The sequence below is a fragment of the Anguilla anguilla genome, chromosome 5, assembly GCF_013347855.1.
Source record: "Anguilla anguilla isolate fAngAng1 chromosome 5, fAngAng1.pri, whole genome shotgun sequence".
NCBI classification, from domain to species: domain Eukaryota; kingdom Metazoa; phylum Chordata; class Actinopteri; order Anguilliformes; family Anguillidae; genus Anguilla; species Anguilla anguilla.
Window position 1 is genome coordinate 32,022,606 of NC_049205.1, and position 24,496 is coordinate 32,047,101.

General features: G+C 38.5%; 1 protein-coding gene across 3 annotated transcripts in view; it reads right to left on the minus strand.

The window, feature by feature from the left end:
• Positions 1–224: 224 nt before the first annotated feature.
• The window catches only part of mettl15 (methyltransferase like 15), a 225,612-nt gene continuing 201,340 nt past the window's right edge, over positions 225–24,496 (minus strand). For all 3 annotated transcript variants that reach the window (XM_035417755.1, XM_035417753.1, XM_035417752.1), the window contains exon 6: positions 225–2,342. In XM_035417755.1, coding sequence (XP_035273646.1) covers positions 1,909–2,342 — 434 coding nt within the window. In that variant the 3' untranslated portion in view covers positions 225–1,908. The remainder of the gene's footprint in view (positions 2,343–24,496) is intronic.

A 24,496-nucleotide genomic window follows, 5' to 3' on the forward strand; every position in this document is an offset into this window, starting at 1 on the left:
CCTCCCTTAAAATGAAACAAAAATACGTGGAATATATGAGGATTCTTTTGGCCATTTCATGAGAATGGTCGTGAATATAAGCTTTTCTTCTGTTTCAATTCAGGACTGGCAATCCAAGCCCTTAAAACTGCTGGGAACAAGTAACGTTTGTACTTGAAATTTTACTTCAGACATTCACATAAATTGCCAGATCAAACAAGTCCAAAACCTTGACATTTCAAAACTTGGATTTCATTCATAATTTATTATCAATTTGCATGTACAGTTTCTTCATTTTCTGCCATTTTTGAGGTAAGTTTCCTGCAATCTGATTAATTCAAACATGTTTTGGTCCATGTAATGGTATAAGTCAATTACTGAGGTTTTTAATTGCTCAATGATCTGTGGATTACATAAACACAAATTTCATACCATTTAATCCTCTTGTGCCTCAAGTTTTATGAAGGTCCTTTGCCTAGTTTTTAGTTACATACTGTATACTGACAAATTACTTGTTTGCTCAATACTGCTATCTATACTAGCTTATAAATCAATATATGTTTTGCTCTGTATTTATCAACAGCAGAATCAATAAGGCCTATTTATATTTTCACTGACTGGAAGTAGTAATATTCACACCACACTAAGTTTTAATGGGATGGAGGTTTACTCAGTAATAAAGTTTACCATCAATAATTTATTTAGCTGTATAATTTTATTGTATTTCCAAACAGTTCTGTATAGTTTGTAGACTTGTATAACCCCTGTACAACCTTGCCTTGTGTGGATGAAACATACAAGACCCTCCTGCTGATTTCATAATGTGCATTTCAGGACTCATAAAAATAGAAGTATTGAAAGTAGCACTAACTAGGCAAACTGAAAACAGCAGATTTGTAAGGCTTAAGAATCTGATTGACAGTGATTTAAAATCATTTAGCTAGGTCATTACTTTACACTGGATAATTAAAGAAATTGTACTGTGTTCTGATATCGTGAAAATGTGAGGTCCCTTGGTGTACTGTAATACATTACCAGAAAAGCAACCAACCAAAGCATATGATGCTCTCATTTAACATTACTCTCAATATAAACTTTAGATTCTGGGAAAGTGCCAACGTTTACATGAGCACATTAACAGTGTTTTGCATGGTCATATTTTGTAATTGTGTCAGCTGTCATGCTTATTTTATTTTTTACCGGTTTATTGACCTTTCATGTATCCACCTCCCCTCTGGTTCCATCAAGGTTGATTATGTGGGAGGGTCCTATACCATAATGAAATACTACACTGTAATGTGCTGTTGATTGCACTTCATAAATTACACCGCACTACCATTTGGAATACAGCATCTGTAAGTAACGGTAGATACATATAGATACAGGTTGGTACCAGTACTTCAACAACATTATCTGCATTACAGTTTTCTCAGTGACCCTGTCTGAAACCAATCAAGTATTTATGGGATACTCTAGGTTGATAGCTGAGAAAGCAATTTCTGCTTCCATGAACTAAGCTTGAGGAGTTGATTGACTTTCTTGTGGAAGAATCATGTCACATTTCTCATAATTCAGAATCCCAGGCAGTAGACTCTGGTAGTAGACTCTATGCCACCCGGGCATATAGGCTGCATTGGTCACACGTGATAGCCCAAAATCAAGTGACTTTACATTGGAGCTAACATGTTTATATTCACTACCTCCTGTATATCTTTACAATTCAATTTCACAACAATTTAAAGCATTTCCATTTATTTCACTGCTTGTGTGATCACAAGTCTAAGTCATTACACTTGTTCTGCAGACAAGAATAAAACATTTCAAAGAACAATAATTACTTGAGTCTTCATATATCTCCAGCTACACAGATCTATCCCGGTCGCTGAAATAAAAAAAGGGAAGCTAAATAAAATAGTAAGGCTATCGTCTCTATAATTTACAGGCTGCCCTGAGTTTAGCTGATCGTCCTCGTGGGTTTTCCTGTACTTCCTCCATGTGAGGCGTGATCACCCCCTTGTGCAGATAAACCCAGTGAGCGCTGGCGGCCGCCTCCTCCTCTTCCTCCTCCGGTTCTGACGCCCTGCCCTGATGGACTCTCTTGCGGACATTGCGGCTGGGCGGGTTGAATGGGTCAGTCCCTTGCAGGAAGCGCTTGACTACGCGGTCCTCCAGAGAGTGGAAGGTAAGGACGCACAGCCGCCCGCCCGGCTTGAGTAAGGTCCTGGCAGCCTGCAGGCCTGTGTACAGCTCGTTCAGCTCGTCATTAACGAAGATGCGCAGAGCCTGGAAGGTCTTGGTCGCCACGTGAGCCGGGCGCTGGAGCAGGTCTTTACGGGCATACAGGGCAGAGGCGGAAAACGCTCCTATAGAGATGGGGACAGAATCAAATCCTGCCCAAGATACCAATTGCTGTTTTTAACATTTAACAGGTTTTAATGAGGAACAAAACGTAAACACAAGCATCACATAGACTGCTATTTGTCATTTAATATAAACTGTCTCAAAGTCTAGTGAACTACAGTATAATTTGATAAAGTACATCACTAAACCTAGTATATGAGCCGATTCATGGATTTTTTTTAAAGAATAAAAATCTTTTTTTTGGGTTTAACATTAATGTTTTTAAAACCTTGATAAGACTTCATATCAAAGTTTTTGTAAATGCACAAAAAGACACAAAACAACAACCACTAAAGACTGACGTAGAAGGGAAATATCTTAAATTGTACAGAAAATAGGTACGACACAGATATGCAGTTGTACCCTCAGAACTTATGATTATGTTTAAATTAAATGCAATTTGTGAATGCATTGTTATTAGACTAATGTAGATGTAGGACATTAAACAAAGCAGCAAAAATAACCCAAAATGAGCCCCTTAGCGCACATGCCAAATCTGGTCAATCCTTGCCCATTTAGGGGGTACCATATTCAAAACTCCAGATGTGAGCATCACAGAGACTTGAAAATGGCTTAAACGAATTTACAATACTAATTTAGATAATTTATTTCTAAATTATGAATATAAACTAAAGTGCGTAAAATCTAAGCTTGGATACGCAGAACTACTATAGATCTATGAATCAAAAAATAAGCAGTGTATCCAGTGTCTCCAAATCCATCCAAAATGTCTAAATTATGCATTGCTGTAAATCACAACATAATCATGTGTTTCACTACAAATCAACTGTTTGACTGAAGAAACTCACTGTTGCATCATTTTCAAATGGGAATTACAAGTTTTCCGTCAGTACAGAGGTTTAAAATAACTAGGGGTCCAGAAACATATCCAAAATCTCTCCAAAACTGAATAAAATTATTTTTGTCCATTATAAAGTATACATGTGCCCCTTATGAAGGTTTAAGGTGAAACATAATAATGGAAAAACATTATAACACTGTGGTACAGTACCTAAATGTGTAATCATTAACTCTCGTATGTTTTTCTGTACTCTACAGTATGTGATGTTTTCTTGTATGTGGATGCGATGACATCAAAACAATATTTAACCGTCCACCACGTTTTGGCAATGTTCCAGTTGAGGTCATATCCGGTATATACGTTAAACACAAACTACAAGAAAACCAACGTACGCTTATGTTACAGTGTGAAATATCCTCATTCTAAAATATCACTAACCTATTTAAAGGCACTCAATTTAAAAAATAACGTATATAACCAAAATATTTTCAATAGTTACACTTTCATTTGGACAATGAAATCTTATCTGTGTTCAGTTGATAGAGACAGAGACAGAATGAATCCTGTCGTTCCCCAGTTCTAACTTAGCCCAGAAAACAATATATCAGCTAGGTCTATCAGCAAACATATGCCAGAATTTCTAAAGAATAATAGTATTTTCCAAGAAATAACGAAAGTCATCGATAAAATTTTGCCCTGTGCAGTGTCTTTCACTGATACCACAGACTGAATGCGTAATACAGCTATAATGAGAAAAAACTTCTGGTTACGCTTAGCTATGAAATACCATTTCAAAAGTAAAATTAGACATATTAACATCGTTAGAAAGCTTATTTTGTCACCTATTGGATTAACTGTTGATCACACCAGATTGTATTACAAAAGACGACAACTCCGAAAACAACGTGCGGTATTACGTACAGCTATTTTGGAAGGTACCCAGGCATCACAAATGAGCGTATATTTCACAAACGGACGGTCCAAGACAATATATGACCACTCCGTCCGGAAAGGGACATCTCTACGCGTAAAACCAATGATAAGGTTGTATGTTTATTCCATATTTAGTCGCAGATATTGTCAGTAGAATGACATGGTATAATTTTTGAATTCATCTTATTTATTTCAGTGTTCAGTGATCAGCGTTTTTCACAGCTGTACTGGCATACCTTCGGCTATTGTTGGCTTTATCTTGTTGCTATGACGGAATATGGATTTTTGGTGGAAAAAGAATGTTTTCATGTATGCCCAGATCGACACTACTGTCCAGTGTGTCATGCGTGGGGGGTGTAGTTACAGATGAGACTGCAGGGAGGGGGTGCTTGGTAAATGAAAGACCAGCGTGACAATGGTGGACTACTAAACTACTAACTACACTACTAACAAAGCTAGAACACAGAGTTGTTGTGTTTTCAACTCATAATTTGATTGCAGGAGCACATAATTTCTGAATTGAGCAATCTAGGCACGCCGGGGCTTTATGCTAAGAGGTTAATTATTCATCATTGTTAGTGCAATTTATAGCATAACACATTTCACTGGAACCAAACCATAAGAATGAATATACATGTCATGGCTACGGACAAATCAACTCAACAATGTTAACTTAGTTTCCTCTGACTTTTAAAGACACAGGGAAAAAATCATTTAACTGCCAAAGTGTTTAAGAGCCATTTTCTTTCTTCAGTCCGATTTACATAATAGTGTACAACTATCCAAACATGACCCTGAATCGATAAAGGCAAATGCAAACACATTAATTCTAATCTGCAACCATGAACACTACAACACTACATACAAAGAACATGCAACAACCACCTTCTGAAAATAAGACATTGGACCCAGAGAGGCGCCAGTATCTCAAAAAGCATTGCTCTGCCATATCTGATAACAAAGGCTTGTTAACTGTCCTGTCATGTCCTGACGGGCAGGTGCCCTCATTAAGTGTAGCTAGAGAAATAGCTAGGCAGATAGCTAATTGTCTTCTAAGAAGCATCCAGGGGTTGACGGTAAATTTTACATGTTTACTGATGATCACAGTAAACTGCATGTAAACTTCAAATACAACACAATATGAGTGATATTCCTCTCAGGAATGAAACACAGAAATACAGACAGCAAGTAAGTGCAATGATTTACACTCCTCAAAGTTGCAAATATGTACCAAAGAAATGTAAAGTTAAAGAAATAACAACTATGTTTATTGCACTAGCTAGAGATGAGGGAGAGGAGCATGCCGCCAGACCAATCAAATCAAATTTTACATTGTATCGCGCCCACTGAATGCTGGGTAGCAATGTAACATAATCAGCAGAAATTTTAGTTTAGTTATATATTTTACACAACATATCTTTCCTTATTTCTTTTATTTATAGAGATTTTTTGTTATGTCTCAGTACACTCCCATTGGGTTGTATAGATTCCTCTTTGATTTCCCCTAAAAGGGGGCATGAACTGTCAAGTACCCAGGTTCAAAAATTATCGATGAGGTCTATCGCCCAGCTCTACTTGCATGTAAAATGTATACCTTATAAATCCTCCAAATTGATCCAAATGGTAATCTCTAAATGCAAGTTTATGAACTTCATACAAAACTATTTGTTTTTCCATTCATTGAAAGTAGTGATGTAGTCTGATTGCAAGTATATACCATATGCTCACAAGGTTTTGCTGTATATCCATCAGAATTTCCTGTACACCCACCAGGATTTGCCATAGGCTACCCACTAAGATTTCGTTTCTGTTGTTTGCATAACATTCTCAACAGTATGTCCAGCTGTCAAATAAGAAAAAAAAAAGAATCACAAGGTATCATGAAAAAAGTCAGGGGAAAATCCAATGTCATGTAGGGAAGGAGTATGGACATCACATGTGTCAACTGAAAAGATGCGTTTGGCTATGATTAATGTTTCCTCTTGGCTGGCTAGCCGGATCTGTGCGAACAATGAAGAACATACAAAAAACTATTTTTGAGTGTAAACATTATGGTTAGACACCAATGATGTCCCCACATCAGTGGGAGAACAGGTACAGGTAGTGGTAGAATCTGATAATGAAGCCATGGAGGATGATCTGTTGAAACAGTGAGAGGGCATACTGAAACCAAAAAAATGTTGGCGTAGTCAGCGGTGAAGAAGGAGCCCACATCTGGTGGAGTCTCTTAAATTCTAAATTAAGTAGATGCATATTGAAATAGCATGTACTGCTACGTTTAGAGATTTCAGCTATTTAGTTAGTCTCAAATAGCTACGGTTCCCTCAGTCTAGCCCATGGTTCTAGAGTAGCTCCATTCCATCACTAGTATTGATTGCATGCCCAATGTGAGTTACAGGGTCGGAAATTGTGGTCGCACATTCAAACACCATGATAGAGAACCACCAGAATTAAAGAATGTCAAGTAAATATATGTCCACTCTGCCTGCCATAGAACCCGCAAGATACATCGAAAAGATTAATTTGATCCATCTTCAGTCATGTCCCTTCAGTCTCCCCACATCAAGCTGGTGCAATAACTCCACTCAATGGTCAGAGGTGTCCTACCTGAACATCTATTTTTATCTTATTGAGTCTCCACGTAAGCAAATTACCAGTGAAATATTTTACTTTTTAAACCCTGTTCTACAAATAGTATGCTACCTAGCAATAGCACTGTGCTCTGACAACTGGACCTAGCTATAGCCTATACGTTAGCCTGGTCGGTCTAGCCTGAGCCCCAACCAGTAATTGTTAGTAGCCTACTAAAGAACCCGGGCCCCACTACAACCTATTCTTTATATAATGTAGGTTACAGGAGGCTATGCATTTTTATACAATTAGCTACCTTGATTCTGCAAAGCGGATGATCGCTCAGCGTATACAGGCTCGCTGCCACTGCAATATATGCTGTGGCCCACAAACGGAGGTTCCTCCATCCTCATTGGATTTCTTGCGGAGTTTCGTACTCTTTTTGGTTGTTGGCACTACATGTGATGCTCGCTTTCTGGCACTGTGAAAATGGCTGAGTTTTCTTGAAACAGAAAACTGTACTCTGTAGTCTGTCTTCAGTGGGGGGAAATGGAGGGCAAGTAATCAGGATGAAGTCATTTCTTTTACTTTGGAACCCTGAAATCATGATACATCAAAGTTAGCTAAGGTTAGCATTAACGTTCTAGCCTAACGTAGCGATGGCCTTTCAGTAATCTAAACACAGGGATAGTATTTATAGATAGCTATCTGGCCATAGCATATAATTGTTAATCAGATATAGCGTTAGCTAAGTTAGCTATAAGTGTGTGGAGATGCAGGGTCCCATAGCTTCCCATTGTCTTCCCTTCGTATAGCTTGGAGCCATAAAGCCCTTCTATCAGGATCTTTTTTAGGACAGGACATGGCAGGGGAACAAATCGGAGATCAGCGTTTTTGGATTTATTGTTGGTGCAACCAACTACACAGCAACTCTTCGGCATAGCGTTATTAATTTAACCCCATTTGTTTAAAGTAGAATTTTGGAGACGTTTCATTGCCGTCTGCGCGGGACGCAGTATTGCCGTCTACGCGGGACGCAGTATTGTTTTCCCCCAAAAGGGGCGTGGTGATGAGAGAGCCTACTCTGGATGACGTATTGCCAGTCTGATGTATTCCTGGCCTTTCCAGTTTATGTGGGTACTTAATAAACAAAGGAAAAGCACGACAAACTGTTTGCCGCCACGACCCGGGTAACCCTTGATCTCCTGTTAAAAGGATATTTGCGCTTTTTGCACATTGCTGTTCAGCCGCTGTTCTTTGTAGTTTTAATTTCTATGCTGCTATTTCGTTTTTAGATATATTGTGATACTGACGTATTTTGCTAACCAGCTGTGTGTTTTTAACAGAACCCTTTCCCTGTGGCTACCAAGGTTTCTATTGAGCTGGTTAGCCAAGTCTTTTTTTCTCCATTGTTTTTACTGTGTATTTACCCTTTTTCTGTGGATGTCCAAATACTCTGCACCAACCTATACCTTTGAGAACTGGGGTAATAGCACACTGGAGCTTTAGACTAAGATTTCATATATTTGCTGTGTTTCCACTACTTGTGTGTGTATATGGCTTGGATCTGCAGTGATCTTTAATATTTGGTGTGTAAGGCTTTCGCCCTTGTTTATCCATTCACAGTGATCTTATTCCCTTTCGGGCAGGCTCCATGTGTATTTTCCCCTAGTGGCCAGTCACGGTTACAGTTATGCATGAGGATTGGGATAGCCAGTAGGAGGTTGTTGTTTTTTTGCTATTTTTTAAAACAAATAAATGCTATGTATTGTTCTCCACTGACTGTAATAAAATACCCTTTATTTTGAAACCTCTGCTTGTTCATTCAACTGAACACTTACCCTTTGGGATGTTATTTAAAGACTCTTGATATTCCCTAACTCTTTCGAGGGTCTCCCACCGATACTTGGGAGTGGTGTAGTCACACTATCAGGTAACCAGAGCCCTAGCGCCTCCCGGTGGTCACACTTAGTTTGCTGAACTCACAGTCTAGTGCATGTACCATTCACATATGCAGTTTGTAATGTTTTTGTTTTGGAGAGTTTATGCTACGTGTTTACCTTAAGCATCACAGTCAATTGTAAACCAAGTCAACATAAGCAAAGTATGTGAATTAGGTGAACAATAAATATTAGACAATGGGGCATGTCAGATCAGAAGTGTTTATATCTTTTATATTTTCTGCTCTTACAATTATGTTTCTATGCTGCCAGCATTGCAGACAACAGTAATGTAATGTATTGAAGCAGCATGTAGTAACTTGCTAATACAATATCAGAAATGTGAGCTATAGATTAGGGGTGTGCAACTCCAATCTTGGAGGGCTGGGGTGTGCTGCGTTTAGCTCCAAACAATTATTCTGGCTTCATTTTCAAAATATTTCACCATGGATGCAAATTCTGCTGTATCTCATAACAAAAATATGAGATACATTTGTGCTTATATTTCTTTAACAAAACATAAGCACAAATAAGATTTTGGCATAATTCAATAATCCAGGATAGAAGTTAGCATGATGTCCCAAAATGGATTAATAATCATGCTGCAATCCATCTGTTTAGATGCACATAAATGTAGATAGATGACAATGAGATGTTACAGATGAACAGCAATAGTATGTACAATAGCCTGTTCCTAAAGTGCAGAGCTAGCATGACAGGTTACCATGGCAACGGAGAGCTCCTAAAACTAAAAGATAGTAGAATAAGGACGGTTTTCCTTGTGATGGTTGCCTGATGTTTAGATAGGCAGTGAGGAAAACCCCAGGGATATGATTCACATGAAAGAGTCATCAGGCAAATTACCTTACTACAGTAGGGTTACCATGAATATTTTCATAGCTGAGCCTCTTATGATCCAATCAGCATGATAAACTCAAACTACCCTTTCACTAGTAAAATACAGAATTACCTTTGCAGCAACAAGGACTAAACTTCACTCTGTGTTTCAGTAACTATATGCATATTGTGATCTCAGCTCTTGCAGTAAGTAGAATACAAAACCGTAAACAAATGACACAGCTCAGCATGCTCAGATCTGTTCTCAGTTCCTAACAATGTCCAATGCAACAGAGCTGGAGTGGCATAAGGGACGTGTCTGTCTGTGATAAAGTCACAAAGACAGCCTATGACATCTATGACAACAGTGTCTGAGTATCCACAAAACCAAGGTCATTAATTTTTTTCCACATTAGCACTTCAAGAATAATCTTTTCCAGTAATCTCATTTCCTGTACTTTTCAACATTAAATCCCTCAAGTTTGGATCTGCATATAAATTCATAACTGAAATGCTTAGAATTAAACCACAGTTTAAAAAATCACAAAATCACTGTCTACATATCACTTGAAAGCACCACTTCTAATTATTAGTAAAACACCTTTCTGAATCTGCTAACAGAACAGTGATTTTATAAAGCAGTTGTTTGAATTCTACAAAATGCATTCTGTAAGCAAATTACCCTTCCCTAAAACAATGAAGCAGTGTTTCTGAATATGTATTAAATATGGCTCATATAATAGCTCACCTGAAACCTGCATTTGTCTATTCAATCAATGTACAAATGGACAGCATGCAAATGCAAAATGCTGTGTAACTCAGATGACCATGACCAAAACAGTTTACAGTCATGACCCATTAAAGACATGCTGCATTCTATCCATGTGGATGACATGACTCACCACTTCAAAACAGCATCAAGACACTTCAAGAACTTTCTCTGGTTGACAGTCAGTTGCCCACTGTGTGATCACTTTTGAAATACTTAATATCAGATGTTTTAGACCATATATAAAATACTGCCTTTCCTTTAAGAACTGTGTGTAGCGTGATGACACTTTGAGGCCTTTATAGAATTTAAAGCAAAAAAAGTTCTACAAAGTAGTCCCATTTACAATACAATTAATAATAGGATTTAAATTTTATTATTAACTTATTACAAATAAAGCAGACCATTCATTGTATAACAATTAAATTCAGAATACACTTTCACCAAGAGCCTGTTAAAGCTACGATACAGTAGTGTACTGTATTAGGAGGAGAGTAGAGGGAGAGTGGCAGAAAGAATTCAGAACACACATGCACACACACACAAAACACAAAAACTTGTAAACGGGTATTCCAACTGTCCAGTGCGTGGTCTCACCATGAACTAATTACACAATGAAACTCGGTCCAGTTACACCTTGTGTCATGTGTGAAATTTGTTAAATTGTTAAAACACCAATACTGATTTGATACGAGCACTTGCCAACTGAATTTGTATCCTTACAACAGGATTCCAAACCACAACTCACACAGTAGTGAAACAACAACCAAACTACAAACTTAAAGTAAAGGATCAATTGTATAGATCCAGATACCAGGAATAGCTTACAACATTTCAATCTATTTGAATGCACTGACTGTATCTGTGATGGAGTTGGAGTTTTGGGAGACCAACCGCGACTGAACAGGGGGGTTCTTTAAGCTATTAACCAGAGGTAAAATAGCCACAAAGTCTCAAGAGACACGGGAAAGGAAAACAATACTCCTTAGGGAGAGTATCCCAAAGAAAAGCTCTACACAACCCACGTACTGGGTAAAAAAAGAACTAAAGCTTAAGGAGTATGAAAATAAAACAAAACTGCCAGAGCAGAAAACGGGGCAACTCAAAGAAAACAGACCTCGAACCGAGGCTGAAAAAGTAAAACCCTAAAGAAAGAATACTGAGCTTAGATTGTGGCACTAACTGGTTGCCAACAATCTAAAAAAGCTAAAGACTGTTGTGCTAATTTTATAGCCACAACAATCCAATATCGCAACTCAATCCTATACCTTTACCTTTACCTCGCTTGACAGAATACCGGCTTTCGTGCAACATAAGTGACACTGAAGCAAAGCCCATCGGCTTGCTCAGGGTTTAAATAGAACACCAACAGGTGCAAATAGCAAAAGGAAATCTGCACGTGTATAATTCAATCAACTCAAATGGCCGTAATAACTGAAGAAAAGGTGCATGAAAAAACCAATGGCCATAATAACTGAAGAAAAGGCGCAGGAAGAAAAAGAAATGGTGGCATCAGCCAAAACCATGACAGTATCATACCACTGTAATTTACCATTTGGTTGTTCTCAGCCATTGAATGTGAATGTGTGTGTCAGAAGGGGTGGTCTGGGAAACCACATGCTGGAACTCCTCATACTCATCAGATTCTGTACATCAAAAATTGGTTAATATTCCTACAGGCACTATGTCAGACATTCTGGGTGGGCCATACCAAAATAGAGTGGATGTCAGTGTCACTGCTGACATTGTAACTTGGTTTAATTATTGCTTGATCTAGTAGCTAACAAACATTCCCATAATAACCAAAGCTGTTCCTACAAAAAAGATTTGAAAATCCTTAACATGTAATGTAACCATAATGTTCACTAGAAGAGAGGGTTAATTTACCTATAACCTCACAAATATGTGTTGTATTGTAAATTGACCTGAACCAATAACTATATGAGGGAAGAAATCAGTATGCCTTGGATCCTGCTTGGTCATTAATCAAGTATGCATAGGCCAGAAGTTGTAAGAAGTCCGTTTTTAACAGTTAGGAGGTGGGCATGGACGTGAGTCCTGAATATATGTCTGGCGTTCTACATTTCATCTCTGGTCTTTTGGAACACCCTGCTGCTTTTTGGTTTTTGAATTTCTGTCTTGGCACATGCTTGAATTATTTTGGGACAAACATGCTGTGGTTTGGCAAACTCCTTTCTTGTTTGACTGTGAACTTGTCGATAATTTGGTTGTGAGTGGTACATTTTGATAAATTCTAAACTGAGCAGCTGGGAGGGCAAGGAAAAAGAAGCCAACAATGGCAAAACTTTTTCGTCGGGGATTGGAAGTGTTCATTCATTAATATCCCTTTTCCCTTAAGAAAACTGGGCTGTATGGGAAAGTTGCTAGTAGGAAGCTATCGAGTAAGATTCAGACTAACACTTGAAGAGTGAAAAGCATGCCTGTTTAAAAATGAAAATAAACTGCTGCAGTGAAAGTTTTTCAGATGTTCATTCTGAGAAAGTGCAGTAAACCCTCCTATCAGTTTTAAAAAGTATGACTGCAAATTTATTTTTTAAGTAAGTTGTAATCACTCCCTCCTAAAACGGCTAGTGTTTATATCAACACCTGTTCATGTCTTTGACTTACAATGAAAAGCAAATATTTTCTTTTTTTCTCAGAAACCTGGATTCAATTTCGAGTCAAAGTTTAGGGAAAATGGTGACTAAATCCTGCAGTCATTTAATTCAGTTGTCAAATCTCGCTCCTTTTTCCTGACAAAGCAGTTGCCATCCATTTTGCTTTGTTCAGAAGACTGAATGGAAACAGTGTCTGTGAGAGACAAATTTGTTTATATAAACTGTGATATTCTTTCAGAAGCAAAATGTTATCAATAAATCACTGTTGCAAAAGACTAAAAGGCTAAACAATGTCAAAGCAACACTTTAAAAAAAAAAAAGAATAAAACTTTGTAAGGGCAACAATTTTCAATAGTTGTCGCAAACACTAATTACCGCTTATGGAGTACTAAAAAAATACAAATAACAGAAAATGCTGGGACTGTGGCTCCAGAGCATGCTACACATTTGGATCCTCATCTCCTTCATAGTCAACAACAGCAGGCTAGTTTATGTGCTGACTCATGTTTGATGCATAAATAAAAGCTTACATCTTTCAGTTCAAAGACTGCTCCTTTTTTTGGTATCAGGCATGAACACATAGACCTAACATGGCATAACATAAACACCTTTATGCTGCAGAGATACTAATTATACTTTAAAAACTGAAGAAACGAAGCAAGCTACAGAAGAAATGAAAGATGGAAGTGACGCAGCTGGGGAGGTACAGGGAAGAATAAATAATAGCAGGTGTCAGAACTCAACTAAAATAGAAATGCATGCTCAAGAATGTGAAAATAAATGTGAGTAAAAATATATTAAAAATCCAGTAAAATCACAGAAGCGTGATGCTTGTATAAACCATGATAATAACGAAGTCATTACACATAATATCAGCTAATAAACAGTGAATGCATTGTTTAAATTAATTAACAGTTTAACTTGCATAACTTTATTTAACTTAACTTTATTTTATTAAAGTTGTGCAAGTTATAAACTGTGCACCAAAATTACACAGTGACCATCATGCCATTTTACTTCATAAATTATGATATTATGCAATCTTTGATGAGAAACTGCATGTACCTGTCGTTTAACCAATCAAAAGTAAGGACTAATGAACAACTGAAAAAAGAGTTCCCCTACTTCTCATAAGCTTTAAGTACACAGTGTTTTTATCGTGATCGTGAGATTACCTTTTTTCTCATTCCCACAACAGTCACTCAGAGGTTTAAGCCTCTGGTGTATTGAGCAAGCCCATGATATTTTTATACTTGGAAGTTTAAAAAAAAAAAAAAAAAATTTTTTTATACTGATCTTCTTTTGAGTGGGCAATGTGCAGGTTCTCTTCCCAGAACATGTTTACCAAACGCAATGAAACAGAGATACTACACTTGGTGTCCAGCAGCTATTTATGAGGGATTATGGGTGTCGTCACATTTAGGCTGATGCAAAGAGCAAAATGCGCAGCGGCCTCAGGAAGAGAGCTGGAACATCAGTCTCACTTTCCCGAGTACGCATCACACCAGCTACCGCTCTGTAGCTTCGTCTCGGCAGGACAGGTGAGTCATATTTGACATGGTGAGACAGGAATATGGTGGGAAAATCAATTATTCAAATGTACATTTTTTATTTTCTGTGGGTGCCTGTGTATGTGTGTGTGTGTAGATATATAGATATACGGTATAGATATTTATATATTAAGAAAGAGAGAAAGAGAATTCAATAGATAAACAAAAGTAATTTATTACTGACCTGATATTATGACTGGCTTAACATAGAAGTGTGCATTGTATTATTTGGACTTTCATTGTTTAATCAGTCTATTCACTGTACTGAAACAAGTGTCTGCATTTTTCTGCACATAGTAACCAAAATGCATTTATTTTTTAGAATACTTAATTCAGACAGGGTATAGTGCTGACTAAGGGGGCAGAGTTTAATTGAGTTGGCCGCAACAAAACCTGCACAGTCCCAGCCCTTTTCCTTGTCTCCGTCCTCGCCACCACGTACAGTATCCCTAGCCACACCACCTTTAATGTTTGGCTCTGTCTATGAGCCGTGTGACATTTCTCATCCAGTGCACTGCGGCATTTGGCATGACTCACCGGATCAATAGTAACCTGGGCCATCTTCCTGAAGATGCACAGAACTAACTCTGTGCTCTCTCATTCATCTTTAAAAGGTTCTGAAAATAAGAAAATCTTCTTTTTCCAGGTGGTAACATTGAGCACACCCCCCCCCCCCCCCCCCCCCCCCCACACACACACGAGGGTTCATATCCCGTATTTCACTGAACGGTTATTACACAAAACGAAACAGTGCTTGTTATATATAAAGTGCACACACGCACATGCACACACACACACGCACACACACATATACATACATACATATGTATATAAAGACACACACACACACACACACACACACACATATATATATTATAGATGGGTCACAATTTAAAGGAAAAACCACATATAAAGTGTCTTATTAAGGTGTTGGGCCACCACGAGCCACCAGAACAGCTTCAATGCGCCTTGGCATAGACTCTACTCGTCTCTGGAACTCTACTGGAGGGATGGAACACCATTCTTCCGAACGATATTCTCTCATTTGATGTTTTGATGATGGTGGACAGCGCTGTCTAACACGTCAGTCCAAAATCTCCTGTAGATGTTCAATTGGGTTGAGATCTGGTGACTGGGAAGGCCATAGCATATGATTCACATTATTTTCATACTCATCAAACCATTCAATGACCCCTCGTGCCCTGTGGATGTGGCCATTGTCATCCTGGAGAAGACCACTCCCATCAAGATAGAAATGTGTCATCATAGCATGAAGGCAATCACTCAGAATAACTTTGTATTGATTTGCAGTGACCCTTTCCTCTAAGGGGACAAGTGGACCCATGCCAGGAAAATATCCCCCACAGCATAACAGATTCACTGGACCCCCTCGTTGTAGGGGTCAAGCATGCAGGCCTGTACCATTATCTTGGTGTGTACCACACATGCGCTCTCCCAATTGTTGAGAATATGGTGAAGGATTACTCATCTGAACATATCACTTTTTTTTCCAGATTTCTATAGACCAGTGCCTTTGGGTTTTGCACCACTGAACTCTCAAATGTGCATTCATCTTTGCAATGAGGGGTTCATGCAGTGCAACCCTACTATAATATCCCTCTCTATGTAGTTGTCGACAGGCTGTTCTTGCTGACAGTCTGATTACATCCTGCATTGAAATTTGCTTATTTGTTTTTCCTTACATATCGCAGTATGTACAAGCATCATGGTCACTGAATGTGCAACCACAATTTCCGACCCTGCTCACAGATGTATTTCCCATAGATCTAAATGCATATGTCACTTTAGTCACTGTTCCTATTGGAACATTAGCCAGTTCAGCAGTCTTTGTGACTGAAGCTCCTGCTATCCATGTCCCAATAATGAACCCTCTTTCAAAGTCACTTAGATCTTGTCATCTTGATCCAAAATTGAGGCATTTTAATACATGCCACAGAGCATGATAGAATGTTAATTGCTTAATTGCATACAGTACACCTGTATGGAAGCATCTGCATTTGTTATTTTTCTCCACTAATTTATTCACAGTGTATATGTATATGTATATGTATATATATATATATGTGTGTGTGTGCGTGTGTGTGTGTGTGTGTGTGTGTGTGTAACAATGTAACTATACACAAACTTTCAGGCCTTTAGCTCCCTGACCACGGGACTGATCCTTTGCTGAGTCACGTTTCCCATTAACTTTTTCTGGTTAACCCAGGCATAATTAAGTACCTGTCCCATTCCTCTTGTGACCCTGCAATAAACTCACTGCTCGATCAATTGAAGCACCAGCTTGGGACAAGAAACGCCCCCTTTTAGGAGGAATGGGGAGCCCAATTTAGCAGGCTTAAACATTAAAGAAGTAATCAATGGTTTATCTATCCATGTTTTATTGACCTCTCCAATACCACAAGCCAATCAAATGTTTGTGCCCCAAAAATAAAGTCAAGGAAGCCATTATGAGGATTTGAAATAAAAGGGAAACAGTCTAAGACATTGGCCAAACCTTAGGCTTACCAAAAATCAACTGTTTAAAATATTTTTAAGAAGAAAGAGCGCACTTGTGGGCTCAGTAATCACAAATGCCCTAGTAGGTAAAGGAAGACCTTGTCACAAGTTCCTCCTGAAGATCACCAGACGACACTGTGTTCCCCGTGTTTCATATCTTGTCTGAATTCATTGTGAGTGATAACTGAATGAATGATTGATTCTTGTTAAGTTTCTCATGTGTGCATGCTCTGGTGAATGCCTTCAGGTGTGCTCCTGTGCCTTTACTTCCCTGTTCCCCCTGTGTTCTCTGAGTCTTTGCATGATTTTCCAGTTTCGTGTCAGCCCTTCATGCCTCAAGTTTCTTGTGCTTTTGCCAGTGTTTTGTTTCCAGTGGTTATAGTGTTTGCCTATCGTACTCTCTTGTGTTTTTGCCTCCTGTATATATTTGTGCCTACCATGCCAAGTAAAGACCTTTTTGAATTTTGACCTCTGAGTCTCTGAGCTTCTCTGCACTTGGGTCCAAGCCACGACACCCATTGTGACTGACCTCAGCAGTTGATGACAGAAGAATTCTCACCATAATGAAGAAAAATGCATAAACACCTGTCCAACAGATCAGAAACAGGATCTTCAGGAGGCTGGCGTGGATGTGTCAGTGACTACTGTCTGAAGAAGACTTTACAAACATAACTACAGAGGCTATACTGCAAGATAAAAAGCACTAGTTAGACACAAAAGCATGGCCAGGTTACAGTTTGCTAAACAAAAAAATCTAAAAGAGCCTGTAGATTTCTGGAAAAGATGAGTCCAAGACGCAGTTGTATCAGAGTGATGACAAAAGCAAAGTGTGGAGGCTAAATGGAACTGTCCACAGTACGCCCCCCCCCCCCATGAAACATGGTGGTGGGGGTGTTATGCCTTTGGCATGTATGGCTGCCAAAGGTACTGGTTCAGCTGTCTTCATTGATGATATAACTGCTGATGGCAGCAGCATAATTAATTATGAAATGCACAGAAACAGCAAATGCCTCCAAACTCATTTGACTGCACTTCAACCTACAGCAAAACATTCCAACAAGTACAACTGAAATGATAGCACCTTCCTTCTGTTCAATTGTTTTTTTCTGTATTTATTTCATACATTACTTTAGTTTCAGGCCACTACAACATCATATTATGTGACTGTTACATGTGTGATTGTGACTCTGATGTGACAGTTATGATCTATGCTGCTTTACTTGAAAGACAAATAGTTGCATTTTAGCAAGAGCCCTTTGTGAAGCTCAGTAAAGTTGTGATATCAAGGCATTGGGAGCAATGTTGTCAGTTAGTATAGATGACCCTGATTACTTAAAGATGCAGTATGTAAGTTTGTTGTAACAACACTGTTGTCCATATTTGGTTAAATTTCCTTCACATCCCATTATTAATAAATCAAACGGTCTGAGAAAAAAATCCAGCCACACTGAATGGCCCAGAATGAAATCAGCCACTCCAAATTTCACCACACTTAAATCTCTCTGCCCTGGCTGCCTGTCAATCATGTTGCATGTTCACCGCACATTCACAGAGCAAACAGAGTGGGCGGGGATACATAAGGAGAGGATGCAAAAATCTGGCAACACTGCAAAGGACGCAAAACTCTGGTACGCCATTTTAATCTTACGTTTAAGACCTTTAAAAAAAACTATATTTTCACTCTGAATGTTGCATTAAGACATACAGATAATGAAAGCAAAAACTTTTATAGAGTTAAATCAGATGAAACCCAAAACATTAGCTTGTGGCCGCGAAAGCAGTTGAAGTGATGTGACTGGTGACAAGCTGGCGAGCCTCAAAACGACGTGAAACTCTAGTGCAACCTTGTCATCTCACATTTAAAAGCTTCAAAACTATACCTTACACTGAATTTGACATTGAAACATTCAGATCATGACTGCAAAAACATAAAGTAGTTGGTATGTGTGACTGGTGACAAACAGAAGTATCTATGGTCTCAGTAGTGTAATGATGTTTAACTATACACAGGAACTTTGGGGGCTCTGGCTCACAGACCACGGGGCTGACCCTCCCCTAAGTCATGTTCATTATTAACTTTTTTGGTAAACCAAGGCATAATGTGTCTGTCCCCTTCCTCTTGTGACCCTGCAATAAACTCTTTGCTTGATCAATTAAGCATCAGCTTGGGGCAAGGAACACCCCATTTTTGGAGGAATGGGGAGCCCAATTTATCATGCTTAAACATTATCCATGTTTCATTGACCACTCCAATACCACAAGCCAATCAAATGTTTGTGCGGCCAAAATAATAAACCAATCACATTACAGAGATCACATGTGGGGTTCTGTCGTGTCAGTGACTTGTGAGCATAAAACTGATCAAAAACCTGACAGCTTTTCTCTGAGGTAAGGCATTGCCTAACCCACCAGAAGCAGCGCCTTAAGGACATTGACGGATTTTGCTGCACTTCCCAACTCGCACTTAGCTGGAGACCTGCCGGAGTTGGCGTGACATAATCCTTGGTAAATTGGACATCCGTCGGTAGGCTATATGTAGGATGAAACACTGGTATATATTCATCTATAAGGCCATTCTTGGAAAGTTACCTATATATATAAGTTCAAAGTTTTTACCCACACAAAATACACATAATTTAAGATCTAATATTGGACTGCGTTTCAAGGTACCTAATGTGCGGACAGAAGCTGGCAAGAGGAGTCTGTTTTATTATGGCCCCTGGTCTTGGAATGAGCTGCAGGTTAAGCTCAAGCTTGCCACACTCATTTCCTTGGCTGCCTATAAAAAAAGATCTCAGAAATCTTAACTGTTAATTGCACCTGTTTTAATACTTAATCCGTCATGTCATGCTGGTTACATGTATGTATCTCTGTCATTCTGTTTGTGTATGTATCTTTGCATGACTCCTAATAGTCGTGTCTGCTTTGTACTGTATTGTATTTTATTTTAATGTGCTGTTTCTCCTTGTAATATCTTTTAACTGAGCCAGGTCTCCCTTGTAAAAGAGATTCTGTCTCAATGGGACTATCCTGGTAAAATAAAGGTTAAATAATAAATAAATAAATGAATAAATAAATAAATAATCCACAAAATAAACCAAGCTTGTTTGTTTCCCATCAACAGCTGTTTTGGGGAAAAGTATCTTTGGATTTTCCTTCATATCTCACTAGCGGCCGGACCCAAGTGGAAGATTTGTGAACATCCCCAGTCATCTTGACTGGAACCTGTCACAAGAAGAAGTTTCCCAAGTCTCTGTGCACCTGCCACAGACCCTGGGACCAGCTGACCAGCTGACACATCACCTAACAGATTTAAGGACTGCCCTCCCTTATTATCACCGTTAAGTATTGAAACACATTTTATTTAACACTGGCATCAAACTATAGAATAGCAAATTCTCTGATCATGTAGTTTTATATTGTTAAAACTTTATTTTATGAGACTGATTAGGCAAATTAACCACATAACAGAGTAGCCTGTCACTAACCCATAACACAAATTAACCTTCGTTAAATGGTCGTACTGCAAACCTCTATTTTTAGCCGTCGCATTTCCTCTTATATGAATCATATAATATTATTCTTCATATTAGGCAAATTATTTGTTTTCAATTAGCCTATCCACATTATTCATTATTGTTACATCCCAGTCTTTTTTGGTCTTTGTGTTTTGTTGCTGCCGCGTTGTTTCTGGTTCCCCTACAGACGGACATAATGTTGTCCTGTCGCAGAGCTGCGGGTCCAAGGATGCGCCTGAGAGACAACGCACGCCATCGCTTGACAACCAACGAAAAGGATGCCTGTTGTGAGAATGCTGGGACCATCACGGAGCAGCGATATTAGAAAGATGCAGGACTATATATTTATGATGTGCATCTTTCTAAGTTAGTCTTGGTTTTAGTCTTGGTTAGCCTAATGCCTACAGTCCGCGTTGTCTGTTCTCTATAAGACATCCACTATAACGTGTTAAATTGATAATAGTAGCCTTTGTGTTACTTCTTAGTTATAGAAAGTGCATATTGTAGCGATAGTCAACGATACCCCAGTGTATAACTCAAAACATCTGTAAAGAACTGGAGTACGGACATTTAGGCCAGAGGACCATCGTGCTGGGTTACATCTACCGGCCTGGTGAGATCCCACTTATAACTAATTTAGGACAAATAGCTCTTAACTCCCTGCTCTTCTGTAAATAAACGCTGTCTTGCATTTTTACATAGCACTTTATACTTAACTGGGTTTTCTTTCAGGTTGTGGTTAATACTGAGGTGTCTTAGTGTTACGTCTGTTAGAGTACAACTAGTTATTCAACACGTGAGTCACGGGAAGTAACAATTATCATGACCAGTAAATGTATACCCTTTATTTCGGAACCATTGTCGTGTCTGTGTTATTTCAATAAGATGGGCTCTACTAATGTACCGAATTCTGATTGGTTGTTGAACTCCATTGTTATGAATAAATCTGACTAAACCTCACTACAATACTATTGACGAATCTCCAGTGATAGCTTTTCATCTTATGTTTAAAACCTTAAAAATACATTTCACACTCAATTGGACATGAAGACATACAGATCATAAAAGCCAAGACATTTGTTTGTTATGATGAAACCCATTTGCTTGCGTGACTGGTGATAATAAGCTGGCTAATGTTAGCTTCAAAACGATGCAAAACTCCAATGCTGTAATCTTAAAAATTTAAAAGCTTCAAAACAATATTGTTCTGCTAAAATAATATGAAACCCTAAAACAGCCAATTTTTGGCATAAACACATAAATTTATATTAAACTGGCCGTATTAACTACCAACTAATTATGATAGAATGGGTTACGTATGTCCCCCCCTCTCCAGTACTCAGATGACAGGCAGAGTGCATGCATGTATTTAGAGGGAGGGGCTTTGAAGGGAGAGCTTAGGGGAGAGGGTGGAAAGTTTTTTAAAAGTTACTGTATACACAATATGCAAACCATTCAAAAAGCATTGTTGTCATTAGAGCATTGAAAAACAATACTTTAGGTTCAACACATCTAAAAGTGCTTAACTGCAACATTTTAACTCAAAGCCAAAGAGGTCTTGTACAGGGGTTGGACAAAATAACAGGAACACCATATGATGAAGAACTTTGCAGCAACTAAATCATAATTACAAAGGCTAATGTACACGTGAGTGACATTAAGTAGAATTACAAGTAGCAGCACTTTGATATGTTAGTTTCCAAACTAATAGCTCCAAAGAGGCTCCAAATTGTTCACACAGAGTGCAAAATTATTTACTGTGGTAAGGGAAACATTGTTGAAAATGATGATAACAAATGCCAAACATGAACAAACTGCACTGGAACAAGACCAGGTCAAAACCTATATGGCTGGACCGGCTGACCAATGGTGTAACTTCATCACTCAGTCACAGACATTCACGTTTGTAGGGCTGGCCCCGCTGTTGCAGTCCAACCAAAAAAGGAACATGAGTTGCAAGTTGAAAACACCAACATGGACAGACAGACACGGAACAGGATAGTAGCAAAACGTCACAAAAATACAACAAATCATCACAGAATCGAATACACACCTCTGGGACTCTTATTAATAAAATACATTTAAAAATAACCTGACATCATGAATTTCACAACGCTGGTATTTATGGCAGAGTTGACAATTGGAAACCTTTTGTATCCAAGGCTAAGGTTTAATGAGCGCAAAACCTAGATTAATGAAAAAGCCATTGTATTAGGTGCCTCTGTGCCTGGGTAGTGCAGGTGGAGGTAGTTGCTTATTTACCTAATTGCCTGATTGCCTCCACCTGCCTGTGAGCCAACATAAGCCCAGCACTATGAGGCAGGGGAGATCTTCTTTTGGGTTTCTTTTGTGTGTGGTTTGATTTGTGGTTTTGGGTTTGTAGTTTTTGTGAATATCGTTTTGTTTGAACTTAATGGGTTTTCCTTTGTTTTAGTTTGTGATTAGGGTTTTCCTTTGTTTTAGTTTGTGATTAGTTTGTTATTTATTCTGATAAATGTCTGGGATTTTGTTTTTAAATCAGTTTTTGGATTGTTGTTTTTGGGTACATTGGACTTGTTGTTGCGGCTTTTCGAGCCAGGCCGTAACATAGGGAACACAATTATTTATTAAAAATAGATATTAAAACAACCTAATGTAGCAGATTTGAACAAAGTGCAAAGAACAATAGGCTATAAATTAAATTGTTAAACAAGATAAACCTTCGCCGGTACCTCGGAAAACAATCGTTAATTTTAACGTTGTTAGCTAAAGTTAGCTAGCTAGCTAAGCTAACGTATTGGTGCTGTTGTGGTTTACACAGTTTATCACGCAGTGCGTTACAAATAAACGTAATACAAACAAACAAACATGCAACGCAATCCTCACCTCCTTATCCCAGATTTATTTCAGAACAGGTGGCTAATGTTAGCCACCCCCAGCTAAGATTGACAAGCTAGCTAGCTACATGTAGGGACGGGTCAATTGACCTGTCAACTTTCACCGACACCTCGGAAAACATTAGCTAGGTAGCTAGCCAGCTAGCTAAAGTTCGTAGCTAGCTAAGATAACGTATTGGTGCTGTTGTCGTTTAAAAATATATAACGTTATACAACGGCTTGGCTGAATACTCGATTCTGATTGGTCCAAGGTTGGGCATTATTTCTCAGTAAAGGGACACCTCGGCCTTTTAACAGTTATACAATCTATGCGCTACAAAATCCAGCATTCTAAAGCAGTTTAAACAGCAACATTATTCTTTCGCTTTTGAATTGTTGTTACATCCCCTCCCCTTTTCAATGTCCAATTTCACAATTGATGGCAACGTTGAATCACATTTCTAGTTACTGTAGCTAGCTTTATTTACGGTTGCCAACCATCCCACAAATCAGAATCGTCCCTTATTTGGACAGTAGAATAGGCGTTCCACATTTAACTCAAGGCTACGGGACGCATTTTCATCCATATGTTTGTGAATGATTGCGTTTATAGTAACCGCTGTTTTGAATACAATTCAATAGTTAGCTAGCTAGCTAGCTAGCCGGGATAACAAGCATGCCGTGAGACCATTCTGACCTAAAACCAAGAATTTTAATATTGGCTTGGTGACAAGTGACAGCGATAAAGCTAGCTGGCATTCAAACCCCATTTCAGAGGGTCTTAGAAAGACGTTATGTCTACACTGCGCGACCACACCATTTAAAAAGCAAGACAGTGCTAGGGAGATGAATTTGATTGACTTATGGTTTCATGCAGTTTTATTAAATAATGTAATGACAAAAATGACCAAAATTGGTGCTAATTGTATGGTATAAAACAATCAACAATTTTTCTTGATAGAATCATTGTTTTCATAGAATTAAGAACTACCAACCAGAGTTTTGCTTGACAACGGTAAAATAATATGCCCAAACGCCCGCAGAAAAATATTTCACTTTCAGCTGATTAAGTTGATAAAAATCAATAAATATAAAAGTAACCATATATAGTCATTGTTGGTAACCCATTGTATAAGTGGAATAAACCCCTCCGGGCTGTCCCGTTATTGGAAAATAATGTAGGCTACTTCGGGGGTGGTGATGCGGC